The 12,259-nt window shown below is 39.0% G+C and overlaps 1 protein-coding gene across 11 annotated transcripts in view; it reads left to right on the top strand.

The window, feature by feature from the left end:
• ROBO2 (roundabout guidance receptor 2) overlaps positions 1-12,259 on the top strand; it is a 472,649-nt gene that overhangs the window by 448,721 nt on the left and 11,669 nt on the right. For 7 of the 11 annotated variants that reach the window (XM_075102036.1, XM_075102044.1, XM_075102078.1 and 4 more), the window contains 2 exons: positions 3,163-3,345; positions 7,914-8,084. In XM_075102036.1, the coding sequence (XP_074958137.1) occupies positions 3,163-3,345; positions 7,914-8,084 (354 nt within the window). The remainder of the gene's footprint in view (positions 1-3,162; positions 3,346-7,913; positions 8,085-12,259) is intronic. The other 4 variants (XM_075102071.1, XM_075102103.1, XM_075102087.1 and 1 more) reach the window with 1 other exon arrangement.

The raw sequence follows: 12,259 nt of genomic DNA on the forward strand, positions 1-12,259 counted from the left end.
CCTCTGATCATTTTTGTGGCCCTCCTCTGGACCCGCTTTACAGGTCCACGTCTGTCTTTTGCTGGGGACCCCAGAACCGGATGCAGTGCTCTGGGAGGGGTCATTGTTTGCTTTAGTTGTCAACTGTGTTAACATCCCAGTGAAGCTCATGTCCCTGCAAGAACTGAGCTATGCTTCCAGCCTGACAGGCAGTTCCTCCTAACACAGCTGCTGGAGTAGAGGGGAAGAGGAAGAGATCCATGGGCAGAGTGCACTACTCCTAGCCTTGCTAATGCTTGCTGTCCATGGGAACAGAGTTCAGGAACAGGGCTTTCCTATAAGGTTATATAGGAAAACTTGCCAGTCTGATAACAGCAGCCTGCTCATAATTAAAATTTACCTATTTTTGAGAAAGCCTGGCACGTCTATGAGCGTGTAGAACAGGAGGTGTATGCACACACATTGGAGAGATTATTATGGGCTTTTGTAGATTTTTAGGATATTTCCTACTTTAAACATAGATTACTCTTTTGCACTGGATGAACGTCAGTCCAGCCCTTCAAAGAGTAGACGAAAAATAGCAACTGTTCCTACATATACCCTGAAAGCATCCCATCCAAATTATCATGTGTAGTATATGTTGTGTAACAGTTGTGTGACTGGTTACCAAATGGACAGTGCAATGTGAGAAAATGGGAATTCAAGCCTGTTCCTTTAAAGCATCCATAGTCTTGTGCCTATGATACTGAAAACCATACCTATTCTGTACAGTATATGTTTTTATATGTTTCTGTGTAGAGAGTAGAATGCATCACAGAAAACCCTCAGGCGCTGAAAGTAATGAGATACATGTTAAATTTTTAGCACCCGAGTATCGTCCTTTGATATCTGTAGGTCTAGTTGTATTTTTATGTTTCAGCTTGTGCTTACATATTTTGCAGAATATGTCGATAAGCTATTGTTTGAAAATGTCCTCAGCTGTAACATTTCATTTTCTTACATCTTCATGAAGTGTTTTTTCTGTAGTATCTCTTTTCATACATCATCAATAACTGTTGCTAAGCCTTTTTACTCTCCTTTCTCTATGATGTCCTATCGCACTTTGATTGTTAGTTCAGAAACTGTCTTCTCAGAGGAAATTCAGTTTTAGCCTTCCCTTGCTGTTATCTAGGCGTCCTTACATCTGTCTGCATCAGGTCAAGTCTCTTTGGAAAATAACAATTTAATGTGTGCTTTTGGCAAGCAGAATCAAACTCTGTCACTCTCTGTTGCACTTAACACACTTTCTGCCTGTCAGACCTCCATAGACCTCTTCAGTTTCTTTTCTTGTATCTTAGGAGTGCATGGACTTTTGTTATTATAGCCTGCCACTTTGCTGACATTAAAAGGTTTGGTCACTGCAGCATCACAAAATAATCCATTGTTCTTGGGCTTTATGGTGAAGCGTGCTACTGACTAAATTCCAGTATTCATTTATTGTACCCTTGACTTATTGTAGCAGGATATTTTTAATATTTGACACCACCATTAGTTAATTAGCCTACCAATTTGGTACTAATAAGCAAGTCGTTCTCGATTTACTAGTTAACAATTTTGAACACAGTAATACTTTCTTGGACGTAGATTTAAAAAGGCTTTGAAGAACATGACTTACACTGCTACACATCTTACGTACATTTACATAAATCCATTACATTACATAAATTCAGCTGTGCTAACTGAAGTCAGGGCCATGATGTATCTCTCCAAATGTGTCTTCATATCATTGAAAACCAGTTCTTTGCAGATTCTGGTGGGTTCATTTGGCTTTTTTTCAACATATGCATGCCACTGTTTCTAAAAAGCAGATTTCAGGTATTTCAAGGTAGGTGCCTGTGCTGTCTCAGAACAATATGCTATGTTTACACAGCACCATGCAATGCCATGCAGCAGCTCAGGTCCCAAAAGGAGCCTGGTAGCTCTGCACCTCAACTGGACTTGGTAACTAATTAGCATGGCTGCCCTGTTCCTGGAGCAAAGCTAGGTACTTGGTGCTAGCTGTTTGCTTTGCCTCCTGCTCCACTGCACAGTGTAGAATTACCCTGTGACATCTATCCATGATTTTTAGAAGTACAGAACACCATTGACTCCATCTGAAGCCACAAAAGAAACAGAATTTCAATACTTTGAAAAAGATTTGAACTGAGTGATAGCTCTGGAAAATATATTGTACTGCCACATTGGGTAGCTGAACGATGCTTCACACATTGGAAAAATTAAAAGAAAATATAAATGAAGAGCAAAGAAGATGAACCCTTCGTTCACTGCTTTGCTTTTTACATATTAGTATGTCAGGATTTCTATATTTCTTTCATGTGCTTTTTCTGGTATCTGGTTTTCTGACTGCATTTTTATGGTGTTATTATTACTCTCCTCTCCTGCAGTGGTGGTAATCCATAGATAGAAGGTACTATGAGTCCAGCACTGGCTTAGTGACTGACTTAGTACTAAATTTGAGTATATATTTTCTCTGCTCTTGAATGTTAATTCTTTCTATCCTTTTAAAAAAGTAACTTTAATCCACTGGAATGAACTACTTTAGGTCAACTTTCTGCAGGCCATTACAATTGCTTATCTATTTTAAGGTTTTGATTGAGAAAATGACATAATGCCAGTCTTGTTCAGGGTAGCTCTTGAAGCCCATGTCTGACTTCAGCCATATCTACCAAGACTTATACTTGTGCTGTCCTGAATTAAGACTTTGTTTTGCACACACCAAACTAGATACTGATTTATAGTAAGTCAAATTAAAAAAAAAAAAACCACATTCATTTCAATTCCAGGGGAAATCTATTCACTTTCAAAAGAATTCATTATGGAGCCCTCACGTTTGTAGAGAATATGTATAATTTTGTTTACAGGGTCAAAGCAACAAGGAGCAAGCTATGAATGAGGTACCACTTAGCTTTGATAGTGCTTTTTTATACCAAGCTCTGTTAGATAAACTTTGGGATTCCTGTTGTGAAAGGACATATTAAGTGGGTCTTTAAGGTTTAGATAAATACTGCTCTTTTGTACCAAGCTCTGTCAAATGAATTTTGGGTTTCCTGCTGAGAAAGGACATATTAAGTGGGTCTTTAAGCTTTAGATGATCAAAAAATATAAAATGTGCACAACTCACTAGAGCCCTACATTTGTTTTTAGGTTCAATGGTAAATGGATGGGGTTCTGCGTCTGATGAGGATCGTAACTTTTCTAGTCATAGATCTAGTGTAGGTAGCTCCTCAGATGACTCGATCTTTACCAGCGGCAGTTTTGCACAAGCACTGGTTGCAGCAGCAGATAAAGCTGGTTTTAGGCTGGATGGAACCAGCCTGACAAGAACAGGTTTGTAGACTCAAAGTTGATGCTTTCTGCATGAAGGGTGTCTCTGCCTATTCTTCTTTTCGGTGAACCTGAGTCTCACACTTGTCTAACATGCATGGAATAAGGTGGATGGAGATATTTTTATCAGTATATTTTAAAAGAAACCTCACATTATGTTTCATATTGTTGTGATATGAAGTAGTGAATAGCACAAGCTTTTAATCTGCACCTTCAGCCTGCTGCAGTTTCTCTTTCTGCTATCTCTGCTATAGATTTACTGACATCATATGCTCTGTTTAATATATCAGTGAAGAAATCACTAACTCTGCCATGGTCTTGATGATTTTGGTTTTTGCAAAACCTCCTCACAATCATTCACATTTCCAGTGACAAACATAATGTTTAAACTATTATCTCCATCCCTGCTCTTCTGTTGCATTTCTCTTGAAAAAGTGTATTTTTCTGGGAAGTTTTTCTAAGCATGGGGTGAATTGTGTGCTTTTATTGTTAACAATACAAACTGTTTAAAAGCATTATTAATAGTTATGCCAACTGAATCTGCCAAGTTAAATGTAACAAAGGTAAAGTGACTATTGCTTTTGAAAACAGCCAATCTTCTAAAATGAATTAATGAAAAGTAAATATAATTTAGTTCATATTTTCAAAGCTCCATATTTTTTATTTCTAGAAAAAAAAAAAGATATGTAAAAATGATGTTTAAATATTCTGGAGAAAAGAATGTATTTGCATTTGATTAGTCTTATCGAAATAGCAGAAATAACTAATTATTTAAATCCACAAATCTAATAGCAAAGTATGAACTTGGGTCATATTTTTGTTATGCTTTCTCAGCCGATTCCTGCCCACAGGTCCCATAATGTTCCTATCATTTAAAATTTTTTCCTATTAGTCTGGTATGAAGTGTATCCTTCAGTAAAATGTGTACAATTATGAGAAATGTCTCCACGTATTAGGGCTAAAAACTGCAGGCTTTCTGCATGCAATGACTTCGTGGCAAACACTGCCTTTTAGAAATGGTCAGAACGAAGAAAAGAATTGATGGCAAAGTCCTGTGTCACCAACAAACTACAGGGTGAACAGACACAGCTTTTCTCAAATCACTGGGACTTGTGCCATTGACTGTGGTCAGACATAATCATCCCTAAAAGATAGTTATTTCACTGTTAAAAGTGGTTAAAACCCTCACTTTCTTCCTACGCTAGTGGAAAATTGAGTAAATCTGTCTCATCATTTGAAAAAAACAAGCAAAGCAAAACAAAACCTGATGTAGACCTTCACTCATCTACCATGGGCACGTTTGGCCAAACTATAATTTAAACATACTGCCTTGCTTGAAGAGTCTTCTAAATAGTCTTAAATGAAAGGAGCAAATCCTTTCTAACCTTTTTGTTTTTGGTGTTGTTCTTGGACTCAGTAAAAGCTAATGCAAAGATTCACCCAAAGTTAATGTCACTTGTATCAGGCCATTGAGAAGTACAGTTCCCACCACAAACACACGCATAACAAAAGTAGATGGACGCACAAACATAGACACTTCTAAATAAATATAATTTCTTATTATAGATATGTAAATGGAAAGTACAAGGAAAGGATGAGAGCCCTCTTGTCAGCTATATTTTCCTAGCTTAATCCCTTCCTTAAGGTCAGAAATGCACTAAAGCTGAGTACTTGCATGTAATTCCTTGGACAGACTGTTAGAGTTTAGGGTACGACAAAGTATCCCATGGTTGTGGTAAAGACTTTATGATTATTACCTTCTTACTCTCTTAATGATCCAGCAGGCAAAACGGAAACAAAATAAAACCCACATGTAAATGAACAGCCCTCCCCTCTTTTCTTCACAAAACCCAGAAATCACTCCCCAATGCTTACTGCAGTTTCATCATGATACGATACCTCCCAGGGCAGGGTCGATCCATCAGACATGCCTATTATTGACCTGCTGCACCACAACAAACCCCATATCGTGCAAAATGGCGTCTTGTAGTGAGGAAGCAGCAGTATTATTTCTGTTCATGGCTCTGGAGGGAGTCTGAAGGTCCTGACTGTTTACTCCTTTGAAGTCAGGACAGTTCTTTTCACTCATATAGAACAGCTGTGAAATATTCTTACTGATATGAAAGGGGAAGACCAACTTGATAGCCTGACGTGGGTGTGTTTGATTGCCAATCGTAAGACGCACTGGTAAATCCAAGCTCAAGGTGTCTCTCCCACCAGACACTTCGATTTCAGTTTCCAGAAGCCGTCGTGTGATTTGCCATCAATTTCAGACCGTTTTCCTTTTTAACACCCTTGGGAAATTAAATCAAGAATTAGCGGATTCATCCTTGTCTACACTTACACACACTAAATCTACTACAGAGAGTCTGACGCTGCTTAGCAGTCTTACTGGAAGGGCTGCATACAAATGCAAGATGCTGTAATCAGTTATTAGGTGCACTGCAAAATGTGTTTTGGGAACCTGCACATCATTTGTGTTTGCCCCATGTCTGATTTAGGCCAGTGCTATTTATTTTCCCTCATTTTCATGGAGGGATAAAAGAGAGAATGTTTGGTATGTGTTTCTTTTTCAAACCAGCATTCTGAATGAACAATCATATTTCTTTAATCAAGAGAATAAGTGTGAAGAACCTTCATCCTGCACTCACTAGTTGCACTTGCATGTTGCAAGTTTATTTTTGCAAAACATCTGTGCAATGTGCTGTGAGCTAGGATGGAATTCTAGGCTCATATATGAATTTCTTTGCATTAGTGGTCTCCTTTATTTTTAAACAAAATTTTAATATTTTGTCTGCGTTCATCTGCTGTTTTATCCTTATCTCTGAAACAAGGGCTTGATCACTTGTCTTTGTCTGGCTGCAGCTGTGCCAGCTAGAGAGGTTAATGTTTCCAGCCGCCCCCCAAATGCTTATTACTGCTTTCTCCCAGCTCCAGAATTAGCTGCTTGTGTGGGCGTTCTGTAACCCATTTCAGTTAAATTGAGCCAGGTTAACAAAGGCATACTTTTCATACCATTTAAGTTCAATTAGCCTTATTTTGATAGAGGAGAGTTAGGGAATGTCCACATGAGGTGCTCAGACGTGGTAACCTCCAAAAGCTGGCAATGACATACAGCTAGGAGACAAGCCTGCCTAAGAGCGGTGTCCTCCTCAGACTGCACATAAGTCAGAAGGTAGAAGATCAAACCTGAGACAGGCAGGAAATCTCTGAAGTCAAATACTGAGATGTTATTCTAACATGTGTGTATTAATGTGAACCACCATGTTAAAGAGATTATGGCTACTTTTTTGACTTTGCCCGCTTGGCACTGAGAATATTTCAAATAGTGTAGTGAGTAGAATATTACTCCTGATTAGGCTGATCTAGATCAGGCTGTATGTGATGGCATGTTAGAAGTAAGTGCATCTGTTGAAAGGTTTTACTAGAAAACATAACTCACAGCAGGGTAGACCCTGGTCTAATTCAACCAGAAGATGAAAGAGCTCCTTACTAGCTTGGGGTCAGTTGACCCGAAAAATAACAAACAGCCATTTTGCCACTTTCCATCAACTCTTACACCATTTGAGCCTACGAAAGCACTGAAAGAGCAGTTCTGACTGGCTTATATATCTTCCACTGCAGATAGATAGGATTGAAACAAGAAAGAATTTTAAGTACCAGTTCTAAACGAATTAAAATATTAACATCCAGAAGATAGTTGGCAAGAATAACATAAAGATGAAAAAAAGAAAGATGGTGTTCTTTAGTTTTCTTCAGTTATTATTAAAAAATAAACCTAGTTAACTGAATAAAAATATCAAAATAAGAGGAAGTAAATGTAGTGAAAGAACTGTGCTCCTACGGATCCTGCTGTGATGCTTCTAATGATCTGCTCCATAGAACAGCATCAAAGATTTTATTTTTTTTTTAAGAGAAATCATGTAGCTTGATTAGTCTATATGTATATAAAAAAATCTGAGGAATAAATCCAGTCAGAATACACTATTTTTTTAACATATAAAAATACTGGAAATGAACAGGAAAATTTTAGCATTTAAATATACCCCAATTTTATTTCTTGAGAAAAGAGAGCCCTTAAGTATACAAACCTACACTGCTACATAGCTTGCAAAATCAGTTATGTTTATCTCACTGGATTTACTCCAGATATACAGTGCGTATGGGAGCCCCTAAAATCAGAATCTGGCTCTGCAAACGTGGAGGTGGAAGGCAGGAGTAGATAAATTTTATATGATTGCAGAACTGTTTTCCTTCCCTTCTCAAGGCTAAGGAGTTGTTATGGCACATCTGTTCAGCACACAGAGCAGGTAGGAGTTACATGGCATACAGTAGTTTTATCACAACAGATGGAATTATTTTAATTATAAAATTTAAAGACAAAAGAATGCCAAGTTTCTCACTTTGCTTGTTGTGGTGTGTCTTAAAGCAGTTGTTATCAGTGGATACCTCAAGGGGACATTTGCTTGCCTCTGAGAATTAGACCAGATTTAATGTTTTGGAACAGACATTAATAGAACAGCCCATTTCAAGGCAATAACACTTTGTCATCTTGTTTCTCCTTTTTTTAGGCAAAGCATACCCTTCCTCTCAGAGACCTCGGCCAAGCAGTCCTTTTTCTACTGACAGCAACACCAGTGCAGCTGTCAATCAGAGTCAGAGGCCGAGGCCCACTAAAAAACACAAGGGAGGACGGTTGGACCAACCCCCCTTGCCTCATCGTAGGGAGGGAATAACAGACGGTAAGTGTTGTAGTGTGAAGTCCCTGATGATGACCTGCAACAAGCAGGTGTGCAGAACGGGAGAACATAAAGCAGTCTTTTAAGGAATATACATTATGGTGAACTATTTGTTTGGTGAAGTGGTGTCCCCAGGTTGCCACGTGAGCAATATTGCAATGCTAGCAGCGTGGAGCTTGGCTAAGTGAATCTTCAAGGAGCTTTTCTTTGTTTCAGCTCTGAGCATGTTAGCATCTCTTAGGTTTTCTCAGATCTCAGTATAAATCTTACCCAGAAATGACTGCGTTGGATGTGGGTTGACATTTAAAAAATGGCCTGTGGGTAATTGTACATAAAATGAATGTAGCCATCACCAGCAGTAGTGGTATGCCATGAATTCCTAAGGAGAAGTGTAAAGCTAGTCCTGCAATGCCCTGGTTGGTTTGTGCTGTTTTGACAGCCACCCCACAGCTATAGCAATACGTGCCACACTTTTCTTATGATTCTGCCTCATGTCTTGTCCGTGTTGCTTCATTCCTGACATCTACTGACCCCAGTGACTTTGTTTTCCTCTTTGACATCTCCACTTCCCTCTGACCATCACTTCCCATCTGGAAATTTCAGGCATGTCCGTTCCACTCTTCTAATGACTAAGCTCAGTCTTCCATTATCTTTGTCCACCCTCTTTTGAGTGTGGCAAAAGGCACAATTGCTGCCTGTTACTCCTTGAGGAGGACTGGATAGGAAGGTGGCTGGCTGACCACCTCCTCTTCATTTCTTTTGATCTCTGGCCTGGCCCCTATAGGTGTTGAAATTGTCAGAGGGGAGAAGCAGGCAAATGGAAAAAACCAGCATTAAAGGAACAACTAAGGATACCTCTAATATCAAGCAGATCACTTTCCTCATGCTGACCTGTCTTTCAGTGTTCAAAGTTGGGAAATTCTAAGAGCTAGACTGTCCTGCTTCAGTGGCCTTCATAACACTGTATGGACCACAGGAGTGGGTGTCATGCCAGTGAGTTTATCTCCTAATCTTCAGTACATCTTGACAAATTTTCCAGTGTGTGTGGAAGGTGTAAAAAAAAAAAAACAAAAACCCAACCAACTTTAGATTTTAGTATAAATTGCTCCTCGTTCTAGTAAAAATTACTTGAATATTATAGAATCATAGAATATCTAGAGTTGGAAGAGACCCATAAAGATCATCAAATCCAACTCGCTTCATTATCCTCTTTGGAGAGGTAACATAATAAACAGATTTGATAAAGAGTATATTTAGTTTGGTTTATTTATAATGTGCTATTTATTACTCTTGGTACATGTATAAAATATATTAACAGCTTGCAAGGTGGACTGTGGCCACTAAAACCACCAAAGCTCTCCTCTCAGTGATGTTATCAGGTGTACAGATACAGTTTTGCAGTATGCTTTGACAGCTTCCTGTTTGCCAGACCACAAAGGTGGAGAACAGATTCCAGAAGTGAGTCTCTTCACCAAACGGGTTATCATTACAAGTCATGCTCTGTGGCTCATCCTTACTACCATATTATTTGGGAAAACAGCTTAAAGTAGCTTAGACTCCACTCATATGGGACTGAATTGGTTTAAACATTAATGCCCTCCCCTTCTGGGTATATTCCAGAGGCCTCCCTGCTACACAGATCCATTAAGTAGATGTGTCTATGAGAATAGTAACTGGAAATTTTGGGTTGCTTGCGGTGCTGTCAGCACTCTTTTTTGTGCATACATCAAGTCAACCCTTTTGCATAGCGTATCCTGTCACCCTGAGCTATGGGCTTTTGGACCACAAATTCTGTGTACATGTGAGTTCGTACTACACTCAGTATGGTGGGACCTTAATCCTTCTGCTTTTGAGTACTATTGCTATAGAAATGTTTAACAATAATGTGGGCACCAGAAAATAAATGGAAATCCAGTTCAGGTCATGAGACAGATGGAAGTGTGACTCCATTATAAAATCTGGCATTGTTTTAAATTAGTTAAGAGATCAGATTTTAAGATTTAGTTTAAAGAAAGAGGAATCTTCTATAGGCTTTTATTTATTCTGTATAAAATACTAATCTTATTAGAGTTTCTTTCATATATTTGAATCAGAATACCAATGATATACTGTTTCCTTCAACAATCCACCTCTCAGACACGGTCAGTAACTCTAACAGCTTTTGGACACTGATAGCTTAACATTTGTCTGTTATAAACCTAGTTAAAGTGCTTTCTATATGGTCCAAAAGTTTATAATGTCCTGGAGTAATAGAGGATACTTTCCCATCCTATCTTACCACAGGAACCAACAAACACAGGTTGTACAGTTTTTCAACTTCAACTCTTACTGATTATGAGTCATTAAAGTGTAACGGCAAGTCTGAGTCATAGCTAAACTTGCAAAAGAGCATTTGTCAATTAAGGATTGCTGCTGCCACCTGTGTGTATGTAAACAAACTGAATTTAGAAACCTCTGGTATACAGAAGTTAAAAATGGTAACTCGATCCTTTGTGTGGAATATTGCAATGAGCTTTACAAAGAGAGACAATACTGCTATTCTTAAGCTACAGTTAGGAAAAGCAAGTAGGACAACCTGGGATAGATCCAGCAATTCTGAGCCCTAATCCATGCCAGTCTCTTCAGCCCTGGGCCATCCTGATTTCAGTTGGAAGCATCACTATACATTTTCCTCCTGGTTTTGAGATGTCTCCGATCCATTCCCTTACAACTGCTTCCTCTTGGAGTTGTCATATTTGAACACGCTTTGTCACTCGTTTCAAATTCCCAGGCTGGATGAGGCCTAGCATGCTGTGTTTAAGTCCCATCACATACTGGATACTTGTCATTTTAAATTTTTGTTGACCAAGTAAGCTCCAGCCATGTCTGCGCCCTGCCCTTTCCAGTACACTTCCTGAGCACTTCCCCCTTGATAACTGCAGCCATGTGGAATGGTGCAAGAGACAGAAGGAACTGTAATATATAACAGGTAGCACACTGGTCCCTGCCTATGTAAGCATACAGGAGTACAGCTTCATGCTCGCTTTTGACAGCAGTCCACACAAATCCCCTAAAACCCTGCTCTTCATGTTCTTTGGTCACAGGTCAGAATTTCTAGACTGACTGTAGATTGAGTCTTCATATTTGTCTTCCTGCACAACTTGGTTTTTAACTTCCCCATCCTACAAGACCACAGAGACAAGAGCAAATCCACAGAGGAAGAATACTTTATGAACCCCTCAAATTATTAAAAACCTTCATTCTGAGTTCACAGTCCACCATAAAAAACAAATAGGAGGTTTTTACTTCTAGTTCTCAAAGAACAATTTGTTTTCTTGGAAACAATATATTAATGAGTCGCAAAACAGTGGAATCTGTCATATAGGTAGTGGTATGGCAACTGCATGACTGAAGTTAAAAGCTGTTCCTCAGTTGAGCATGATGTTTAAAAAACCCAAGAAGGAGGCAGAAGGGAAATATAGTAAGGGGTTAAAAAGGAGAACTGGGTCTTAGGATTTCTATTAGCTTTGCTACTGACTTGCTATCATGTATTATAAATCAATTTTTGCTGAGGTAGGTCACCGTAGAGAAGATGCTACCTTCTGATGCTAGAAAGTGGATCAGAAGCTTATTAAATAGCATAGTAATTATCACCCCTAGGAAAACAAATAACTGGCACAGGTAGAAAGGGATGTCCTTATACTTATTGGTTCTGTAACTTTTAGCTTTTTAGCTTTTTCCAGCTAATAATGAAACGCTGTGCCAAAGCTTGACTGGTGCCTGAATCATTTGGCCAATGCTCTGCCTTCTAAAGGAGGGCTGGAGTAATCCCAGGCCAAACATCCGTCTGCCTCTTATCAGGCACTCTGATGTCCTACAGCTTCTCAATCACAATCCCTCCATTACTAAATCAATAAGACCATCACCTCCCCACCAATGCACTTATATATTGCCTTGCAAGTTTGATCATTCTGCCATTAGAGGCTGCAAGTGGTAGTCTGGATGACATCCCACTGGCCTAGTAAGTTACTAGCTCAGTGTGGGTGTTTTACGGGGCACCTGGAAGATAAACGTCATTTAGGTGGAAGTATAGTGATAATCAGCGATACCACTCTGGGTATCCCCACTGAAAATCCTGCTGAAGTCCCTATATTTCTAGATTCAAAACTTCTCTGAAGTGATTGACAAGATGGAATGAG

The sequence above is a fragment of the Phalacrocorax aristotelis genome, chromosome 1 (genome assembly GCF_949628215.1).
Source record: "Phalacrocorax aristotelis chromosome 1, bGulAri2.1, whole genome shotgun sequence".
Classification (NCBI taxonomy): domain Eukaryota; kingdom Metazoa; phylum Chordata; class Aves; order Suliformes; family Phalacrocoracidae; genus Phalacrocorax; species Phalacrocorax aristotelis.